The 23,089-nt window shown below is 42.5% G+C and overlaps 1 protein-coding gene across 1 annotated transcript in view; it reads right to left on the bottom strand.

Moving 5' to 3' along the window:
- The window catches only part of PEX14 (peroxisomal biogenesis factor 14), a 119,017-nt gene that overhangs the window by 81,606 nt on the left and 14,322 nt on the right, over window positions 1-23,089 (bottom strand). Inside the window, exon 2 of the mRNA XM_074975590.1 lies at window positions 17,564-17,611. Within this exon, the coding sequence (XP_074831691.1) occupies window positions 17,564-17,611 (48 nt within the window). The remainder of the gene's footprint in view (window positions 1-17,563; window positions 17,612-23,089) is intronic.

The following is a 23,089-nucleotide window of genomic DNA, read 5'->3' as shown; positions in this document are numbered from 1 at the left end:
ATGCACTTCTTTACTGGTCCCAGTATCATTACAAATAAAGGCCACGTCAAGATTTAAACCATAATAATGGAAAGGCTATAAAGGTTCCTGCTATAATGTTTCCTCTGATATTCCCTTTCATAAAATGCCCTCTTTATGTTGCATGCTTTGCAATATTACATGTAATGTTTGTGAACTAGCCCCAGTGGGGAATACGCATTGTACGAAGCTTTATAGAACACAGCATTAAAAATCAGACCATCCGCTTCCCTGCTCCTCAACACTAGTGCCTGCTACACCCATCTTCTCACTGAAAGTAGAGAAGGCACCGAAGGCAACCTACAACAAAATCTGCTCATCTGAAACCCAAAATCTGCTCAGCTGTGTGTATGAACACAGAAATGCCTAGCACAAGGTTACCCCTTTATCCATTCCAACACCTCACAGGCTATGGATAACACCACTTCCCTCAGCTCCTGCTTGTACCAGCATTACCCTTCCACCTCTTCTTAGCAGTGGCAGCCAAGAATGGAAGCATTATGTGCCTTTCCTTGGCAGTGCCACCTGGGTATGTCAATTCCATGAACCTCTGCATGGCAGTATCCTGCCAGCGCTAAGAGTTTCTGCACAGCAGCACACTCACAATAGAAAAACATACCAGCTGACCACTGGAAGCACTAGGTTCAAATGCTGAAATTTCTCTCTCTGTCTGTATGGTGCCTGGAGTTTAACAGGGCCTGTGCACAGAATGCATAAAGGCAAACACCTTCATAAAAATACAGGCTTGATCTGGATCCCCGTAAGATTGAAACTTTGGATGTCACAATTAGCCAGTGATGCAGATGGACCAAATGCTTGGTGACCCCTGCCAGCCATGAGAGAGACTAAACCATTGCTGTATGCTGTAGAGGCAACCTGGCACTGAGAAAGGCATTACCAAAAATAGGGCCGGGGGTGGGCTCATCAAAATCTTGACAATAATTCTCAATCACTGCATAGAAAGTATTTATATCCTGTTGGCAGCGTGTGTAACCAATGCAACTCTCCGTGTCAGGGTTGTCAATTACAGCCTTGACTTATGAGGAAAGATTAAATGAGCTAAATATGTAGAACTTGGCTAAGAAGAGACCAGGATAGGGGCAGGGGAAGGGGAAGAGGCAGGAACAACATGATAACCGTCTGCAAATATCTGAAGGGTACAGATGCTAAAGAGGGGAAGGACTCATTTACAGCAGCATGGGGGAATAAACAGGAATGACGGAATGGAACTAAGGAAATTTAGGCTGAATAATGGGAAAACTTCCTGACAGCAAGATGTACTGGATTGTGGAATTATTATTACTATGGCATTTAAGAAGGAGCCACTCAAAACAAGATCCGACAAAACAGTAATAAAAGTACTGGCCAAGGAGAGAAAGAACAGCAGCTATTCTAATACAGTACTGCTCTCTTTGGCCCACTGTTGATCTCAGTGGATCATACAATGGTGCTTCTTTTCCTTATCCACATTTTGTAAATCATTTTTAATAAAAGCTAATAATATATCAGTTATCTCCTATCTTTACTTTTCCATGTGAGCAATTGCAATAGCGATTGTCAGGGATGGTCTAGACCAGCGTTTCCCATACTGATTTGGCCATGTAACACTTTTGGTCTTGGAATATATTGATGGCACATATAAATACTGGTCAGGGTGGCAGGGGTGAGGGGTGGTTTTCATGCTGAAAAGTTGCTGCACATAATGTTCAAAAGTTGATTTAAAAGAGTTGAGTTTTTTAGATGTCCTTTATTTTAAAAAGAACAAAAAACAAGAGAAAATCATTTGAATAAACAACCGATGTCCTTCTGATGATTACAGGATTGCTAACCTTCCTAAGTATAAAAATTAAAATTAAGTACAAACCCAAAACAAAACATCAATATAACAGCCAAAAGAAGGATGGTTAGTGTTGCTCTTTTGTAAAAAAATAGAAAGGACGACATGGATCAAAAAAGAACTGTCCTTCCTTAAAGCTTAAAAACATTTTTTTATGAAAAAGAAATACAAAACAAATAAGGTATGGAAAATACTTTTAAATTTTGCGTTTTTATAAATTTTATATTTTTACAGAAACCTACTGGAAAACAAAAATAAGTAACATTTGACATGTTTATTTAAATGGAAAGACAGTTTTGGCATCTTTTGATACCAAATCCACTTAATATTAGGAACAATGCTGGGGAATTGGCTCCTCATATCAGGTGCAGCATCACATGATTTCTCTGACCATGACTTGTGCGGAAACAATTCGAATTGAAGCTGATTGTTTTGGTACAAGTCGCATAACAACTATACTATTAGGAACATAGTATAAAGAACATACCTACAATATAAAAGCTATTCAAATACCTTCATATTTTTAATACATACAACATTTCATACTTAATATTTTAGAAAGAAAAATGTCACTACCATCAAATTTTTTTTCACAGAACGCCTATACACTTAGTGTGGAACACCAGTGTTGCACAGAACACACTTTGGGAATCGGTGGTCAAGACAATACTTAGTTCTGTGCCATGTGCAAGGCACTGGACTAGAAGATGTCTCAAGGTCCCTTCCAGTCCCATGATTCTGTGACTCTACAGCTATCACTGCTGTGGATGTTATGAGATTGTGAATGGCATGGAGATAGTCTATGAAATTAAGAACGGGAGGAGAGAAATAAACCCCATGAAGATGTTTGCAAAAAAAAGCAAACACATTCTGGGATGTAGCAACAGGAGTGTTGTAATTAAGACACAAAAAGTAAATCTTCCTTTCTACTCTGCACTGATAAGGCCCTCATCTGGAGTACTGGATCCAGTTCAGGTTGCCACACTTCAGGAAAGATGTAGATAAATTGGAGAAGGACCAGAGAAAAGCAACAAAAATGATTAAAGGTCTACAACACGTGATATATGAAGGGAAGCTGAAAGAACTGGGTTTATTGAATCTGCAAAAGAGAAGACTGAGGGGAACATGATAACAGCTTTCAGGTATTGAAAAGGTAGTTACAAGGAGAGAGGAAAATTACTCTCATCAACCTCCATTGAGGGGACAAGAAGCAATGGGCTTAAACTGCAGCAATGCAGGTTTAGATTGGACATTAGGAAAAACTTCCTGTCCAGATGGCAAAAAACTGTAATAAATTGCCTAGGGAGGTTGTGGAATCTCTATCATTGGAGATTTTTAAGAGCATGTTAGATAAACATCTTACTAGGATAATCTAGATGGTGGCTCATCTTCTCATGAGTGCAGGGGACTGGACTTGATGACCTCTCAAGGGGTCTTCCAGTTCTACGATTCTATGTTTGAGAATGCAAGATATAAGCAGTTGCTGCAGCTTTCATAAAAATGTTCTGGGAACGGAAGATGGCCCATACTATGCAACATTAAGGAACTACTTAGGTCAGGTTTTTGTCAACCCTAACCTTTTTAATTCTATTATCCTGGCTGCTGCCCTCCATCTCGGAGATGGCTGCATTACAATGGTGACATGATTCCTATTTATCTGACTTCTAAGGTGCTTTGTAATCCTTGGGCAAGTCATTTCATTTCTCTCTGCCTCAGTGACTCTACCTTCAGCAGACGAATAGTGATAGTAACCCACCTGCCAGGGGAGCTGTTGTGAGTTTCAATGGTTTAGAAATGGCAATTTGTTCTTACTGGAGAGGAGCGCACATCTCTGTGACTCATTCAATTCTTGATGGCCAGCAAGGGAGTCAACTATGATGATCATTATAGTGAGGTGGAACCTTGCCCATTTGGAACTGAACTAAGCCCTTTCAGAGACTGACTCTTGTTCCCCTAAGCAAAAGTCGGGGGGGGGGGCGGGCAAAATGAAGAAATGTGTGAAATATTTGCAGGCAGGGAGAGTTTGGGAGTTTAGTTTTTCCTCATAGCTTCTTGTCTTATTTTACCCACCACCCATCAGATTAGTCCTCTCTGATTAAGTTAAAAATCAATAAAGGCAACATGAGTCTTAGAAAAGAAGCAGAATCAAACCGCCCAAGAGTGCTAGAGACAGGGGGAGAGTTAAGATTCTCAAGAGAAAGGTTTCAGGATGGGGATTAAATAACCAGGAGTCAAAGGACTCCCTGAAGAGCAAAGCTCCATCATAGACTTATTTCAAGAGTCTGGAAAAGCAGCAGATTCGGTGAAGTTTTGGGGCTGCTCTGTCTCTCTCTCATTCTCTCTCCCTGCACAGGAAATCATGGGTGGCTGCTGCCCTCTATAAGCCATTCTGCACACAGCACATTTTCCATACTCATGCTTGGAAAGACACAATCATCCCACCTTGATCCCACAGCCTGCTATTATTCAAGTGTAAGCAGTGCAGGCACCAGCCTACCATGCACTGTCACCTGTGCAGCATTAATACATGCGGTTACAGCCAGGATGCAGGTCACAAAAGGCTCCCAATCTTGCTGGGCAGGCAGAGAGGGGGACTGCTAAGCAACCCAAAGTTGTCAGGTGGTAGCTCAACACTTGAACAGTAAGAACACTTAGCAGGAATGGTGAGAGCAATATACCTCAAAAGCATTATACAAGGATAGTGAAATTCACCACAATTAAAAGAACGTCATCAGATTAAAAATGATTGGCAAAATCTCTGAATTTGGATGCCTACCACAAATCCAAAAAAAGTGGGAGGCTTATCAGAGCAGTTGAAACCCAAGCACCCACGGCTCTCAGTAGAAGCTGTGGAGACTCAGCACCTCTGAACGTCAAGCCACTTATTTAGATGACTTAAGTGCAGCACCTACGTTTTGACATTTCTGGCCTGATATTTTAAACATTAATTTCCTCACCTCTGTTACAACACCTAGGCTGTGTCTACACTACAAAAATAACTTCCAAGTCGCTTACTTCGAAGAACAACTTCAGAGTAAGCAACTTTGAAGCTGAGCATCTACACACACCCTACTTTGAAAATAAACTTCAAAGTAGGGCACTATTCCATTCCCAGGAATGGAGTAAGGACTTCCAAGCTGGGCTCCCTGCTTCCAAATTAACTTCAAAATAAGGGAAAATGTGTGTAAACTCTCTGCTGGCTACTTTGAAGTAGCACCTAACTTTGAAGTTAACTCCAAACTTAGTTCCTAGTGCAGACACACCCCTAGAGTATAAAAATTACTAAAAACAACCTTATAAGTCTGATCAACTCTTGATCACTAATGCTGTTTCCCTGCAGAAGAAACGCTTAGTCATTTTCCTTTCTCAAAACTCACCTTTGCCAAAATGCATACAGAAAACTGCTAGCTGATAATAACTACGCAGCTGATGAGTAATGACCACTGCTTCTGAATGGCAAAGCACATCACACATTCTATCATTTGCTACCCTGCCCCTCACATCCCAGCCTGCTTGTTTTTCTTATCCCCCTGTGTTTTGAATGGTCTGCCAGATTGTAAACTCTTTGGGGAAGGGATTGTTATTTGTTATATGTCTGTATGGCACCTACCATGATGAAGTCCCAATCTGAAATAAACTCTTCAATACTACTGCAAATATTAAGTGAGAGCAGATTACTATCGTTCATGCACTAGCACAATGCTGCAATGTTTGGGCTGTAAATGCAGCAAGAGGAGGAAGATGAATGAGATCCACATAAAAATACTTACAGCAGAACCTCAGTTATGAGCAACTTGGGAATGGAGGTCTCAGAGGAGCAGCCCTGTTAGTCTATTTCATTTGTTAGTTTTTAAAGAGCCACCTAACTCCTTGTTGTTTTTGGAAATGGAGGCTCTTTGTAACTTGGAACAAAACGTTACAGTTGCTCTTTCAAAAATCTGCAACTGACCATTGACTTAATACAGCTTTGAAATTTTATCATACAGAAGAAAAGTGGTGCTTTCAACCATTTTAATTGAGATTAAACAAAAGTTTTTTTCCCTTGTCAAATCTGTTTATAAAAACTTTCCCTTGTAAAAAATATTTTAAACTTAACACTGCACTATACTGTATTTGGGAGGGGGAAGGGGCTAACTCTCTGCTGCTGCATTGACTGCATACTTCCAGTTCCAAATTAGGTGGGTAGTTTACTGGTCAGTTCATAATTCTGAAGTTTTATTGCAATTGGGATATAAAATAATTTCAAGAAAACCTTCCTATTAATATAGATATGGGGCCTAAATTGACCTGACAGAGGTCTTTAACTATGATCCATAAGTACATTTGTGTCTGCATGTTGTTTTACGTACATTTGTCTAAAAACACAGTAAAAGGAATCGACAAATTAAGAGAGCACATTTTACAGTAACCACAAAAAAGTCAATGAACGCTCAGCAACAAGAAACAAAAATCAGGCCAATAAAAAAAAAATCATCCAAAGGTCAAACACAACAGAAAACTGATTGACAAATTAAAGCATTCTCTCTGCAGCAAACCAAAGGATATTGCATAATGTAGCAATACATGTCGAACTCCCCCTTCCTGGCCTGATAGGCCTGAAACCTGCGCTGCTATTGCCCTCTAAGGCCTGATGGAATCATCCTCCAGCATTGGAAATCCACAGCAACATACCAGGAACTCCCCAACAAACTGAAGCATTATCGCACCATTAGGGTTACTGCCTATACATGAGGTCACAAAGCTGAGAGTGTCTTTCTCTGGCTGACAGCAGTAAATTATCTTGACTAATGTTTCGCTGGGGGCTATAAGTTAGTTGCCTGCTGACTCCGGCTGTCTGGGAATCCCCTCTGGATAGATTTACTTGTAGAGACTCACTCGAGGCAGGACTTTGCTCTGGACTGTTCAAACAAACCCATTATGGCAGAAAGATAATTTGTGTAGCAAATAAGGATAAATCTTATTTTTAACTGTAAACTATAAAAGATGTCCGGGGGTGAGAGAATGGGGACACAAGGTCCCTCCCTTCCAGAACACTTCTGTGCCTCATAGAAGCTTTTGAAAGCTAAGATCTCCTTCCAAGAAGCCTGCACACTATTGTTAATCCCAAACCACAAACTATGATTCTGGAACCTGAAAAAGTCCAAGAACCTTCACCGTGCATGTGTCCTCAGACTGAGTTTTAGACAGTCAAAGCAGGAGGCTTTGCATTGGAAATGGCTTCCTTATGCTCACTCTGACAGTTTCAGGCTGAAGAGAGACCTTTTTTTTGCCAGAAGGCTCTTTACTCTGCATCACCTTTTGATCTATAGGAATGACTGAGGAGAGAGACATCTACTATATATTTTAGAGAGTTTATCTGTACATCTGTTTGCTCTGTTTACCCATTGAAGAGCTCCTCCCAAATGGTGAGAGCGAGGACCAACAAATTCAGTATACAGCTTCCTCTTATCACAGTATTAAGCAAGGTCAGGGTTTGGTTGTGACAGGAAAATGGGATGTGCCTGGAACTGGATTGCTTCTCATAAAATCGGCATACAGAGAAGAGATGGAATCATCAGGCAAGTGAAAGAGGTTGTGCCTCTGCCCCAGTACCCAGGACTGCCTCAGACCCAAGCCTCCCACTGCCCAAACACCCTTTAGATAGGACGGGGGAGAGGGTGAAGCTTCTCCCTCCTCCCACCCCTGATTCATAGGGGGACATTGCTGATGTTCCTCTTCTTCAGGGAGCAAGGGGAAGTGCACAGTTTGCTATATTCCTCACTGGTTGGGGAGCACAGGGTGCAGACAAGCTGTGCACTTTGCTCTCACTCCCTAACAGGGACAGAAAGGGGAAGAACAAACAGCCCTGGTATCAATCAGGGGGTGCAGAGAAGAGGGCTGTGACCCTTCCCCCTCACTGTCCCCACTCTTCCCGCTACACACATACACAGTCCCTGCCCTGAGCTTGTCCTTTCCCCCAACCCTGACTCCTGTAGCTTTCACCCCACACCCTGTACTGAGCTCCTTCTCACCCCAATACCGACTCCTTCACCACCACACATACTGCCCTAAGCAACACCAGGTAAATGTTCTCATCACCTATGTAACATTAAAGGCGAAAGCCCAAAGTTCAAAGAAAAGTACCTGTTTCAAGGCTATCTAGTTAATTATCACTTTTTAGATCACCAGTGTCCAACAGGAATTCATAGATCGCCACACTTGTGGTTGTCATGTTTCCATATTCACAACATTATATTATTAAATAATTTAAATAAACCCCCAGAGCCAGGCATCCCCAGTCCCCCCATTCTAAATAAATGCCCTCTCCTTCCCTCAGAGCCATGCACTCCCCCACCCTGGTTCTAATTCAATGCCGGCAACTCATCAGAGCTGCTGCCAGGGCCAACAGGTGCTTCTCCCATCAAGTGGTGGGGAGCGTGCACAAAGCGGGCGGATGGCACTCTCCACATGTGGCTCTCAGAAGGAGCCACATTTAAAGGCTCCAAGAGCTACATGTTGGCTACCCCCCTGGGATTCACCACAATGCAGTGTCCTATTCACCACATATGGTGAGTGGAGGACGTATTGGACACGGCAGTTTTAGATTTTGGATGAATGTAATGAGTCATTCCGAAAAACAGCAACAAGCTTGGGCTGCCCTGAGAGAACCCACATGCTCTCAACTACAATCGGCTTCACTGAAGACAGTCAAGACCTTGCTGCATCATGGCTTTAAGCCCAACCCTGTGACTTTTATCCATTCAACTTCATGGGTTTGCTCATATAATTAAGGGCCCCAGGACCAAACAGTCTGATCCTGTTTGGTCCTGAGTAGCGAAAGACTTCCACTGACTTCAGTTAGAGTTGAAGGTGCTCAGGTTGTGAGTTCAAGCTCTTCCTACACAATTCAAACTGAAACTCTCCTTCAACCTCATCTAGAGAGGAAGGAACTTAAGGAAATGAGCAAAGCCAGCAATGGGGAGATGACATGGGAGGGGTTTAAACACACAGTTATCTTTGTCATTGAATGCTAGACATTCAAATCCAGCCAACTCTGAGAGGATATAAATCTTGGGAAGAGCCCAACATCCTAGCTCCAGTTTCTGTTCCCAGAGGGTTTACATATATAAATATTTACTATGCTTTTTACTGGTTTAGTTGCTCATTCACAAGGCTCTGACAAAACCTGGGGCACTGAGAGCACATAGGAATCTAACTATCCTTTCCAGATACTCTGCTCTTACACAAAATGAGTGAGATCTATCTGTGTCCCAAGATGCTTTTTAAAAGAATATTTAAGGCTCATGAAAAGGAGTCATGCAGCTCTGGAGACTGAAGTCCTATTTGCTCACAAAGCATTTACATAACGGGAAGCAGCACGACAAGCTTCCTTAAACATACCTTATCCAGGTCCTGGAGGGCACCCTCTCAGAGAAGGAGGTCAAGTCAGTGTCCATGACCCCTTAAAACCATTGGCACATCTGCTCACACCTCCAATAAGGAGACAGACAGCATAATCTCCCAGCCAGACTAACTATAATGTAACAGAGGGAGCCTACAGGGATGAAAGATGCTCACGATACAGGCACCTCTCTACTAGGAGCTGGATTGAGATCACTGACTAATTCCACAAAGGACACCAGGGTAGCTCACAGATAATGTGTGATCACCAAAAAGGTGGTCCAGAATTAAGCTAACATCCTACCAGGAAAATGATTCACATCCCATTCTCCAACCCCTCCACTGCAAGCATAATCATGTGTGCAGACCAGCCTTTATGGCACATCACATGGAACGTCCAATACGCTCCTGCTACATGGGCATCTCTGCAAAGACACAGTGCCAAAAACAGTCTCCGGTCTGAAAGCACAACCAGGCCTTGTTCACACACTTCCTCTGAACATCTTTCCGCAAGTCAACTGTAGTGTCAGGATCCAAATATCAACATTAATACTGTGAACCAAGAGTTCAGCTGACAATCCAGGATAACAAATCAGATATTAACATTGAACTTGACCAGAGCTCTGAGATCAATTTGTAAGATTAAAAGCTTGGAAAATATTGGGGATGCAATTAATTCTGCTCCCCCACTCAATTCATTTTAATTAACGTGAAAATGGTGGGGGGAACAAATGAAAGTGATGATTCTATAAAAATGGAGAAGTTAAACTGTCCCCCATGTCCTAACAGGCACCAAAATGTAGTGTCCCTAGGGAAACTCAGATGATTCCAAAATAGATTGTGTTTTGCAGCCTACACTCCAAAAGGTCTGGAGTACAATAATGGTTCTTTGAAGGTGTGGAAGAAATAAGGTGCCTTGACTAGCACTTTAAAGCAGTGGTTCTTAACCTGGGGTGCATGCATCCCTGGGGGGTGCATGATGTGCTTTCTGGGGGTGTGAGACATGCTAGATTTTTTTTAGAAAGTAAATCATCAAAAACACAAATTAAGCACTGGCATGTAAGTACAAATACTTTGTTTAATCAAACCTAGGTATTTATTAACATTATATATATTTTTAAGGATTACTGTAATGTACAAACAAAAATTTATTTTGAAGTTTTTAAGATAATTGTAGTGAAATTGTCTCACTACAAAATGCAGCATAACGTCACGTTGCAGGGTATTTCTTGACGCACAGGCAGATGATGATGTGGCAGAGCAGTGGATTTGTTTGACTTCAGTTAGCCGCTAACTGTTAGAGCGTCAGTTACAGTTTACTTCCACAGCAAAATTCCGCAACATCTCTGGGTAGTACTTGTGTATTTTTGTATGCCTATTGTACTATTATTTGCAGTAAGTAGTAACATAAAACTACTTTACAAATATTTAATATGCATTTAAGAGTGTATAGGCCCCTCCATTTCCATTTTTGATTTTTGATAAAGGGCGCAAGAACATATTTTGAGAACCAAAGAGGTGCAAGGACGCAGTAAAGGTTAAGAACAACTGCTTTAGAGCATCCTCTCCCAAGCTAAATGAAAAACTGCACTGCTGATGAAGCAGCCAGAAGTTTTCCTGAACACAGAGGTAGGCACAGAGTGAAGCATATACATGAGGATGTGGCCTAGTTACCAGAGCAGAGACTGGGATTCTATTCCTTACTCTGTCACCAACTTGCTGTGTGGCCTTGGGCAAGGCACTTAACCTGTGTTTCAGTTTACTCTTCTATAATATGGAGATATCATCTATACTCACAAAATGAGTAAAAATCTTGTGGATAAAGGAGAAGCCTTGGATGTGATATGCCTAGACTTCAGTAAGGCATTTAATATGGTCTCACATGATCTTCTTATCAAAAAACTAAGCAAATACAAGTTAGATGGGGCTACTGGAAGGTGGGTGCGTAACTGGCTGGATAACTGTTTTCAGAGAGTAGTTATTAATGGTTTGCAGTCATTCTGGAAGGGCATAACAACTGGGGTTCCACAGCAGTCTGGTTTTGTGACAGGTTATATTCAATATCTTCAACAACTATTTAGATATTCACATAGATAGTGTGCTTATTAAGTTTGTACATGAGACCAAGCTGGGAGGGTTTGCAACTGCTTTGGAGGATAGGGTCAGAATTTAAAATTATCTGGACAAACTGGAGAAATGGTCTGAGGTAAACAGGATGAAGTTTAATAAGAACAAATGCAAAGTACTCCACTTAGGAAGGAACAATCCACTTCATACGTATAGAATGGGAAGCAACTGTCTAGGAAGGAGTACCGAGGAAAGGGAATTAGAAGTCACAGCGGACCACAAGCTAAATATGAGTCAACAGTGGGATGCTGTTACAAAAAAGCAAACATGATTCTAGTATGCATTAACAGGAATGTTGAGAGCAAGACACGAGAAGTCATTCTTCCACTCTACTCAGCGCTCATCAGGCCGCAACTGGAGTATTGTGTCCAGTTCTGGGTACCACATTTCAAGAAAGATGTGGAAAAATTGGAAAAGGTCCAGAGAAGAGTGACAAGAACGATTAAAGGTCTAGAGAACATGAGCTACGAGGGAAGACTGAAAGAACCGCGCTTGTTTAGTTTAGAAAAGAGAAGACTTAGAGGGGACATGATAGCAGTTTTCAAGTACCTAAAAGAGGGTTACAAGGAGAAGGGAGAAAAATTGTTCTCTTTGGCCTCTGAGGATAGCACAAAGAGCAATGGGCTTAAACTGCAGCAAAAGAGGTTTAGGTTGGACATTAGGAAAAGCTTCCTAACTGTCAGGGTGGTTAAACACTGGAATAAACTACTGAGGGAGGTTGTGGAATCTCCATTACTGGAGATATTTAAGAGCAGGTTAGACAGACATCTATCGGAGATGGTGTAGATGGTCCTTGGTCCTGCCATGAAAGCAGGGGACTGGACTTGATGACCTCTTGAGATTCCTTCCAGTTCTAATGTTCTATGATTCTAATGTAATGAGAATTAATAAGCTAAGGTCAGCAAAGTGCTGGGTGAACAGTGGATGGAAGGGACTGTATGAGTATCATGCCAACTACTAGAGGGGAGGGAAACGATGAAAGGATGAGCCAGAAGGGGTGCATGAAAGCCCTTGGGCTTCAGTGGGTACCCAGCTAATTGTACACTCACCGCCTGAGAGGCAATGATAACCCTCTTTACAATATACTCTGCCAGGGTCCATTAAGCAATGTCCATGCTCTGATGCCTCAGGCCATCACCTGCTACATGAAACAAAAGAGAAAACACCATGCTGACAACAAGAGCAAGCTAAGCGATTCCGCAAACACAAGAGGAGATGGAACTGTGCAGGGAAAAATATCCTACTCTCCAAGCATGAGTCTTCACCAAGAAATCTGTGCAGTGATTTACATTTACAAACAGAGCTCCTCCACCAGTATTTCTCCCAGGCACAAAACAGCAGGTGAACAGCCAAGTACATTTTGTGTCAGCAACTTGTGGAAGGGCCTCACTTAAGTGTTTTTAAAGACCGTGAAAAAAATAATGGCTCTGGTTTTGTAAGTTCTCCGTCAATCCAGGTTCAGGTCATGAGACTGGATATCTGTATTTGAGAGTGTGAACTTTACAGTCCCTACTTACTCTGCTGCCATAGCCTGACATGAGATGCATTGGAAAGCTATTGAGAAATGGTTCCGGGATGGCAAGTTAGATTTAAAAGGCTCACAGTGCAACTGGAGCAAGGAGAATGAAAAAAAGGAATGAGAGAGTGAAGAGAGAGAAGACTAAAGAAAAAGGAGGATAAAAAAGGAACAAAGGAGAAATAAAAATGAGGCAAGAAAATGGGGTTCTGCTATTTTATCCCACTGAGGGGTTTTGTCCTCTGGAATTAGGTCATTTACACATCCCAGGAGTTTGCTCTCAGTGGCTACAAAAAGACAAACCTATTCAAATTCCAAAAGTACTCAGAGCATTATGGGAGATGGCTGCAAAAACAAAATCTAGGGACAGCAGAAAGGGACCTGGCACTGACAGTGATCAGCCAGACTCAAGGAGAGGCTGATCCCACACCAGCGATGACAAATTCAGCTGTAAACAGCAGTGGAGCGAGATGCTGACGCTCTGTAATACAAGGTTATGCTTCCCACCACAGAGCTACAAGGCAAATTTTAATGGGCCAAAACTGACAGCAGGGAAATGAGTGTCTGCTCTCCACTGTGAAAATTACAGCCCCGTCCCCTGTCCATTCCTCACTACATTCTATAACCACGACCTCTCATTAGGGAGGCTTTTTAAAATGGGGATAAGAGCACTGGATAGCTCAAGGGTTTAATAATGGGTCAAAGAGTCCCTGGCCATCAGTTTGGTTGTTGCAATTGCACCCAGTGTCAAAAGTGGCTGAAAACTGGTGCTACGCAATGGATGTGAGGAGACCTGTGTGAAATCATTTTGGTATAGTACCCTCCTGAAGGCCACCACTAATGCTGACAAGCTGCCCCTAATGCAGCCAAGAATATGCATATCCTGTTTGCCCAATACTGCAGAATGCAGCTGCCTCTTTGGAAGATACTGAGCACCTATGGCTGCCACTAAAATTAACAAGCCTGCGCTCAATCTCTTGCTGAAATTAGTGGAATAGAGGGTGCTCAGCACATAGCATGCATCATTCAGCACCATACAGGGTTGGGTGCTTGGCTAGCCCTATTAAAGGCACACCCAAAAATGCAAGCAGGATTTGACCATAATGTGGCATTCCCTGACCTAAGATGTCTGCCTTCTACTTTCTTTCCCCAAAGATATCCATGACAGCATCTCCCATCCATTTCAAGCAAGAATGCATTCTATTAATTGTTGAGTACCTTCAGTCCCCACTGAAGTAAAAGGAAGTTGGTGGTACTCAGCAAATTTTGATAACAATTCTCTTTTCCAGCAGTAGCTTTTAAAAGTTTATGAAAATAGGCCACCCCTTTGCTGTTGCTTTATATCAACTCTGAAGTGAGTGGGGTTAAGCCAGGGTGCAGGGTTCTCCCCATCGCCAACACACTGCACACTCATGGATTGGAGCCAAATTTTGTTCTACTGTTTATGTGACCATTCTACTGTCCAGTGCTGTCAAATGATGACTGGTCCATAAGGATGATCTAAGACCAGTGCATCTGTTCATTATCGACAAACCCCCAATGTGGGACAATTAATTCAGTTTTAAGTTTCAAAAAGGTTTTGAGGGTCTTCTGGAAAGGAATTTAATTGCAATACCTTGTGAGGAGGGTAACAAATAGAACTGGGAGTGCTGCAGTAAGGTGGAAAGGGCTAGTGGCAGCAGTGGTTGGAGAGACCAGCGTAGGATCAGGGAAGGGCTGGTAGAGCAGAATGAGCTCTGGAAGAGGGACTCTGAAAAGCAGCCTGGAATTTAGTGAGACTGTGACCCAAAAGGGGGTCAGGGCAACCTGCTAGGCTTCTAGTGGGAAAAAGACTGGGAAACAACTGAGAAGGCTCAAATTTATGGTCAGTGTTGAACAACCTAAGGAGATATCTTGGGAGACCTGTGTTTGGCTAGAGGGGGAGATGTTGTGCTGAGAAGTAGGGAAAAGAGACTGTTCTTTCTCATTAACCCAGCCCCAAGATTTTGGTGCCGTCCCAGCCTCGCTGTTTTGTTGCAGTGTTCCTGGGAAAAGGGAACTACAAGATGGCTCCTGTGTAGCAAATGAGGCAATGCACAGCATGTCCAAGACTGTGACCGGTGACACCTGAATATAAGGCCATTGCCAGGGTCCAAGCACTGTTGTACACATGGGGGAAGCATGCATAGTTCGGGAGTGGGGGGCAGGAGCTGCAGAAGAGTGGGATAAGTCATCTGGCTCACAGAACTAAACTGTTCATTTAATATGGCTGCTACAGCTACTCAGCTAAGCAATGACTTCAAGGCAGATGGGTCAGAGTCTCAGAGAGTCTAAATTATAAAATTATTTTAAAAATAAGGAGAAAGGCTCCACCTTTCAATGGGGCTGTGATTACCCAACATGCAGGAATCACCATTATCTGTGGGTTTTGGTTTTTTTTGTTTTATATCTGTACACACACCCACACATATACAGCTGCTATGTGTTTTTTTTTCCACTCTGAACACTTACCTAACTGTGTATAAAGAGGAGGAATGATATTAATTAAGTGGAATGTAATGGTAGAGTTAACCTGGAAAGAGAGCAACTTCTAGATCAGCACCAGCTGTGAGATTTTACAACCTTCTCTGGGCTTCCTGGAAAAAAAAAAACTCTCTCAAAGAACATGACATAAATGGGGGCAACTCTTGGCACAGGAAGCTTCAATCAATTAGAGCCTGCCTGCAGTGGTACAAGGCTAGAAAAATGTTCACGACAAGGCTTGTATGCTCAGGTTTCCAAATCTACCAGTCCACAAGCAGCATCCAGTGTTCCCTGTAAGCTGAGCACTTGAGCAGCCACCCAAGAGAGATTCAGGTGCCACTCAGCTGACTGGCAGAGCGCCCACCACCAGTTACATGTGTTTCTATTTGTGATGCATATCTACACATGCCTCAGTGTACATAACAAAATTTATTCCACATAGGGATGGAAAAAATTAGAGGGAACATTGGCAGCATCTTTTCTATAATATATGTCTTTAGACTCACTTGCTAACTCACCATCTCTAAAGAAATGCTTCCTTCCATTAAAAATCTGCTCCTGGATGCTCCAGCCAAAGAAACCAAAAGACAAGTAGCTTAATGGCACCACAGGATGGCCCTTACAGAAAGCACTCAGGGCTTGACTTTACAGTCTAGGGCTATGTCTACACAAGAGGGTTATTCCAGCAAAACTGGGCTTTGTCTACAGTCTGTGGACAAAACTCGGCATATCTGTCAGCAGTGTTATACCTCTCTGCATTCAAGTATAATGCCTTCCTCAACAGCTTCCTGTCAACAAAACAGCTGAGTAGATGCTCCAGGGCCCTTTTCTTGAAAAGACAGGGCTTCAGGTTCACCGGGTAGCCCTGTTTGTAAAGCTTCCGGTCAGCTGTTCTGTCAAGAGAGGGCTGGGCAGTCTGGCTGCTTTCTGTCAACAGGGCAGATTGCTCTTCAAATCTGCTTTTATGTGTAGATGCAATCTGTCAACAGAAGTTTTGCTGGGAAATCCCTTCCGACAGTCACTACTGTCGACAGATGTCTTTTGTGCAGATGTAGCCAGAGAGCCCGGACCCACATACCTCAGACACCCAGAATTTCCACTGAAAGCAGCATTGACGGTAAGCTAGTGAAGAGATTTAAAAAGGGTAGTGATGCACGGTTTACAGCTGTGGGAGTCGGGGGGGGCAATAATTTTGGCACTATTCTGATTGGGCTAGAAGGCCAAGCAAAGAAACCAGGACACAGTAATATGAAGTTACCACAGCCCATGAGAGAAAAATGGTGGCTCAATTCCCAACCCACAGCACTGTAAGAAGATGAGGTGTCTCATGTTTATTAACACATGCACAAATCTCAGAGCCCTTTCCAAAATGGTACAAATCAAAACATTGGATAACATGCAATACCTGCTACCAGCCACCGCTGAGTTCACCTGTGGTTTATTTGAGCATACAGTCAACCTGGGATGAGGTTTCTGAATTGGGAGGTTGGTTTTATCAGACAGTAAGTAACCCTTCAGGAGCCCCACTCTTACATTTCAGAGGTTCTCTTCAATGTATTCCGATTCCTCACCACAGGCTAAACCCCTCTAATCCAGAACTCTCATCCAGCAACATCTGTAATCTGGAATGATTTTAGTCAGCCAGATGACCACTTATCATGGGTGTGGCCATGTCTCCCATGAAGTTTGTTTACAGCCACCAGTCCTGGCTCTCAGTATTCTGTGGTACTATTCAGCTGCATTATACCGTTAAATGTCTTCTAAGAGCTGAGAAAGCAGGAGAAGTGTTGGTAATGCCGCTAGATGTTATTGAGCTCTGGTGGTCTGGCAAATTCTCTCATTCAGCACTGGTAAGAGGCTAAACCTGTAACACATACTGATCAACAGCATACACTACGCACATTTAGGACAAATAGTTCATACCCAAAGACAGCCCAGAGCTCAGATAAGCAAGGAAAACTGGCTGACCCCAACTAACCCTTGGAAAGGCAGGAGGTTATGAACAAAGGTCAGAATTCAGAGGTTACCAGCAGGGCAGCTTAGGTGGTTTAGACCTTTTCTTGCAGCACATGTGCACCTAAGAAGGAAGTACTCAAGCAAAATGGTGAAGCTAAGGGAATAATTTGTAAAACTGAGTTTCATAGTTTGAAGGGAAGTGATATTCTACCCAGTGATGTACTCACCAGTGGCTCCCGAGACACTGCATTCTCAGTTCCAGGAGAAGAGCCTGTCTGCAAAGTAAAGGGAAAAGAAGAATGAGGTTACAGTGCCACCTGATGGACACAACTAAAAATGCTTGTACATTAAGGATCTTCTAGCTCAGTGTTTCCCAAAGTGTGGTCCGTGGCCCAGTACCAGTCCTTGGAAAAAAAACCAAAAACCAAAAAACAGTCTTTAGAAAATATACAAATTATCGCTATGTACTATTACTATTGTGAATAAACAAAAAACAGTGAAAATGTATTCATTTTTAATTCTTTTTATATGCATTTACATTTTTGGCCTGCAAAAAAAGGTACTGAATAAAACCAGGTCCCAACTATATAAAGTTTGGGAAATCCTGTTCTAGCTAGCACACGTGATCAGCTACATGAACAGCAGCTCCTTCTGGGACCAAAGATCACACATGACTCAACAGGCCTGGACATCAGAGATGCTGAGCTTCTGCAACCTCTATTTAATCCAATGGAATGAAAGCATAGTGCATCTCTAAAGAATCTGAGTCAAAGAAATCACTGAGGATATGTCTTCATTACCCAGAAGATCAACCCAGTCAGGATCTACCTTCCAGGGTTAGATTTCGCACGCCTGATGGGGATGCGCAAAATCAAACGATCAAGGGTCAACAATTAACCCTATACTCCTCATTCTTGTGAGGAGTAAGGGATGTCGACGGGAGAGTTTCTCCCATCAACCTCTCTCAGTAAGGATGGCCAGGTAAGTCAATTGTAGATTAAAGTCAAGTGCAGATATGCAATGCTGTAGGTGGAAATGTGTATCTGCAATCAACTTTAAAATCTAGCATAGACCTGGTCTAAGAGTCAGATCATGTAGGCCATTTTGAAAGAAACATTCCAGATAATTCCACTTCAGAAGTAAATGGCATGATGACGTAGTGGACAGAACATGAAACTGGAAATCGCAATGTCAAAAATTCCTAGCTCTACCACCGTACTCCCTGTGTGATACTACGCAGGCCATTTCCATTTAATGTGCCCCAGTTTTTCCAAAACTGTGTAAATGGAGGATAACAATTCACCAGTCTCCCAAGACTTAACGTTTGCAAAGGGCTTTGGGTTCTATGGTGTGTGCATGGCTGTGGGATTGCTATAGAATTCCAAAGTATTGTTATTAAATTGAGTTCAAAAGTACATCTCTCTGCTCCAGAGTTTTAATAACCTATGCAGAAAGACTGAATTTGATCTGAAGTTGGGCATGTTCCATCTATCATTGTCACCAACAACCACGGGCTCAGTGCCTGTTGGAGTCTGATGCCTCTCTCACTATTTCCTTCCAGTCCAATCTACGGGATCCAATAATGCTTTGGATGTCTTTAGTGTCTTTCCTCCAAAGATTTCAAACCATTCATCTTAATTAATTAGGCATCAGAATAACTTGGTGACATCAGCTAGTATATAACAAAAGAGAGATTTAAAAAGAAACAGCGAAAAAATATTAGGAAATTTAGTCACCGCATTTCAAAAACCAAACACTATATATTTCACGCCCCATTTACCAACATGGGGTTGAGTTATGAATAATACTTACACAGGAGTTTCCATTTCCAAAGAGCTTTATACTTAACCAAGATACCAAGGTAACAGGCACCTTACAAATATGTTCAAGCTCACAACTCCCAGTGAGTTTGGAATTGTTGTTGTGTTACAGATGTGGAAATGGAAACACAGAGAACTGACCTGCTATGAGACCTGAAGCAACGGTCAAGCTAGACTTAGAACTCAGCTTTCAGGCTCAGACCATACTTATCCTTGTTGACTTCCTCACTAGTCCAAGAACAGAAATAACTTAATCCAAGACCCGTTATCAAAGACCACCGCAAAATAGTGCAACTAGTTTAGAATGCAGAGGCTCCTTTTCTTGGCACAAACTAGAGTTATGTATGCATGCAAAAGCTTCATCTTAAACTATTAAGTAATACCACAAAGCCTCAGGCCATATCTATGCTACAAAATTATGCTGACAATGTACGCCAGCACAGAGCTACCAGAGTTATTTAGTTGCTGATGTATGCACATTTAGCTCCTTGTGTCAGTCAGGGACAGTGTGACACTACATTGGCAGACACTTAAGTCATCTTCATCATCATAATCAACAACCATGGGCTCATCACCCGTTGGTGTCTGATGCCTGTCTCACTATTTCCTTCCATCTTTCCCTGTCCAGTGTGGAGTGGCTTACTTTCTGTAGACTAGCTCTGCACCAATTTACATCATCTACCCATCCTCTGTGGGGTCTGCCTCTCATATTCGAGCTGTCCATTATGCTGAACGCCAGGGTCTTGATTTTTCATTTGTCGTTCATTCTGCAAATATATCCAAACCTGCATTATATAACCTTCTGCAGTAGGTACTCTTTTACTGTGTCTTCCTATATAATTCCTCTTTGGTGACCTTCTGCATCCATCCTGTTCTCAGGATCTTTCTAGAACAACTCCTCTTGCTAATATTCTTCTCTTCAAATCTTTCGTTACCACCCATGTCTCAAATCTGTACAACATGCTGCTGAACACACATTTTCAAGATGCTCAGCTTCATCCCTAAGCTAATTGCTTTGCTTTTCCAGATCATATTGCCTTCAAACTCATTCTTGCTTTTGCTAGTCGAGTCGCTATTTCCTTCTTACAGTCTAGATCATATTTTATGTTGCTCCCCAGATACGTGAACTCCTCTACCTTCTCTAGTTCAATCCCATCTACACTGATCTTCCTTCCTATTTCCCCATCTCCATAAACCACTGTTTTTGTTTTATCAATGATCATAATCAGTCCGTACTGCTTCCCCTCCTCATTTAGCACCTGCACCATTTTCACTAGCTTCTCCTCATGTTCCTCAATGATAACGATATCATCCGTGAACATCGTTAATTCTTATCCCATGCACAGATTTCCCTTCTATCTCCTCCTTGATCTTGTCTATCATGCTCTGAAGATACTCAGCGATATCGGATCTCCTTGCTTTGTACCTCTACTCATTCTAAACCAACTTCCGAACTCTCTGCATGTTCTAACCGCTGGTTCCGCATTGTCATTAATATCCTTCAACAACCGTATCTGTCTGCTATCCACTCCACACAATTAACACCACCAAAGTCACTTTCTGATCTATATTGTCAAATGCCTTCTGAAAATCAACAACGGAAGTGTAGATGTTCTTGTTCTTTTGTTGAGCTTTCTCTGCTATCAATCTTAGTGCCAATATCTGCTGTATGGTACTTCTATCTTTCCTGAACCCCGCTTGCTCATTCACTAGATGCTCTTCTATCAGTGATCTTAGTCTCTGTGCCAGTATCATCATTAGCACCTTGCCTAGATGACGTGGTAGGGCGACCATTCTGTAGTTCTTGTACTCCAATGCACTTCCTTTCTTGTGTATTGTCACTAGCACAGATCTTGTCCATTCCTTAGGTGCCTTCTGTTCTTTTCATGCTATATTACACAGTCGGTGCACTTCCTGAATCTTACTTTCTCCACCATATTTAATCTTCTCTATCGTGACCTTATCATTTCCAGGGTTCTTGTTGTTCTTTAGTCGTTTCACTGCTCTTTCTACTTCCTCTTTCAAAATATGAGTCTTGCTCTTGATGCTTGGTGGAGATATCTCTTCCAGTTCTTCAGTCAGTCCCTCTGAGACACTTGGGTCCAACCGTGGTTTGTATAGGTTGGTGTAATATCTCATCCATCACTGCACAGTCTTGTTCCTTTTCATGAGCACCTCTTTGTTCTCATCTTTGATTGCCATCTGCTTCGGCTTCCACTTCCTATTAATATTCCTGATCATTTTATACATCTCCCTCATCTTACATGCACCATAATACTTCTCTATATCTTCACACTGCTCCTCTAACCATTTTGCCTTATCCTTTCTGGCTGCTTTCCTTACCTCATTACATTTCACCCTATATTGCTGTTCTACCCTTTCAGGAACATCCCTTTTCATCTTCAATGCTCTCTTCTCTTGAACCAACTTCAGGGTCTCCTGATTAATCCATCTCTTATTGATCTTCTCTTCTTAAGTCAACAGGAGCCAAACTTAATTAAGACAGATACACAACTAGATTGATGCAAGGCAGCTTACATTGACCTAACCATACAGTATAGATGAGGCCTCAGGGCTACCCTCTCCTCCAATACTCTGACTCACTCTAGTATAACAGATCACATCCTGTAAGCAATTCAAGAGTTTCCTATATTAAAAAACAAGGCACTGGATTTTAGGAACAAACATTCATCACAAGAGGGCACCAGGAATTCACTACATTGCAATCTCAATGCTCCAAATAGTACTTGCACCACTGCCAGAACTCAGATGTATCCTATGGGTCCTGATATTACAGGCTGCATTATCCCTTGATCTAAGTGAAGCAAACAGTACAAGTTGGACTTCTCCAGTCTGGCACCCTTGGGACCTGACCAGTCCTGAAAGAGAGAGTTTGCTGTACTGGGGGGGTCAGTTCTGGTCCTCCCTACCAACATCTCCCAGCCCAGTTCCTCCCCCGGTTGCTGGTCTTCCAGCCATCAGACTGGCTAGACTCCTGGATGACAGACTAGCTCCTGGCCACCTGTCCCATAGTCGCTGGACCATCTCAGCTTCTGGACAACAGCTCCACAACTGGGTCTGCTCCCAGCCCCTCAGCTGTTGAACCAGCTCTGATCCTGGACCTGTCCAGACTCCCAGCCACAGGGGTTACCTGGTCCAGGGGCACAGATGTTGCAGGACCAGAGAGGTTCAGCTTGTATTACATGCTACAAAGACAAGGGTTTCCAACTGCTAAAGTGCACAAAGCTATCTCCAGGCTACTAAGGGTATGCCTTCACTACCCAGAAGATCAACTTGGTCAGGGTTTATCTTCCAGGGCTTAATTTCATGCACCTACTGGTGACACACAAAATCAAACTGTTGGGACAACAATTGACCCCTGTACTCCTTAATCTCATGAGAAGTAAGGGAGGTCGACATGAGAGTTTCCCCTATCAACCTCCCTCAGTGAGGACGGCCAGATAAGTCAGTGATAGATAAGCTGATTTCAATTTCACAATTGGCATAGCCAGAATTGTGTATCTATGATTGACTTTAAGGTCTGGCCTAAGACAGACACTATCTTTCCTGTTACATTCACTCCTGCTGTACATGCACCCTTGCCTTTGAGATTTTATAGCAGGGTCAGGGCAAGCCACCAAGTGATCTCAAAATCCCCCCTCCAAAAATGTAGCAAAAAATCTAGAAGTTAAAATAAAAATGCAATTTGTGTGGTTTATTTAGGAATCAGGACTAAGTTAGCTCATTGGAGACTGTGGACATCTGTATACCTCAGAGTAAACATTCCATAGTTTGGCTGTTTTCAGGAAAATGCTGGTGTTCACATGCTTACAGTCAGGAGGAGACTTTCAGGAAAGTGATCCTAGAGAGAAGTATACCAAAGTGTTGTGGAGCCACCTTCCTTCAAAGCACTGTGGGAATCTGGTCAAGTAT

Source organism: Carettochelys insculpta, chromosome 23 (assembly GCF_033958435.1).
Source record: "Carettochelys insculpta isolate YL-2023 chromosome 23, ASM3395843v1, whole genome shotgun sequence".
Lineage (NCBI taxonomy): Eukaryota > Metazoa > Chordata > Testudines > Carettochelyidae > Carettochelys > Carettochelys insculpta.
Note: the sequence above shows the minus strand (reverse complement) of the source record. Positions and strands in the feature narration are given on the sequence as shown.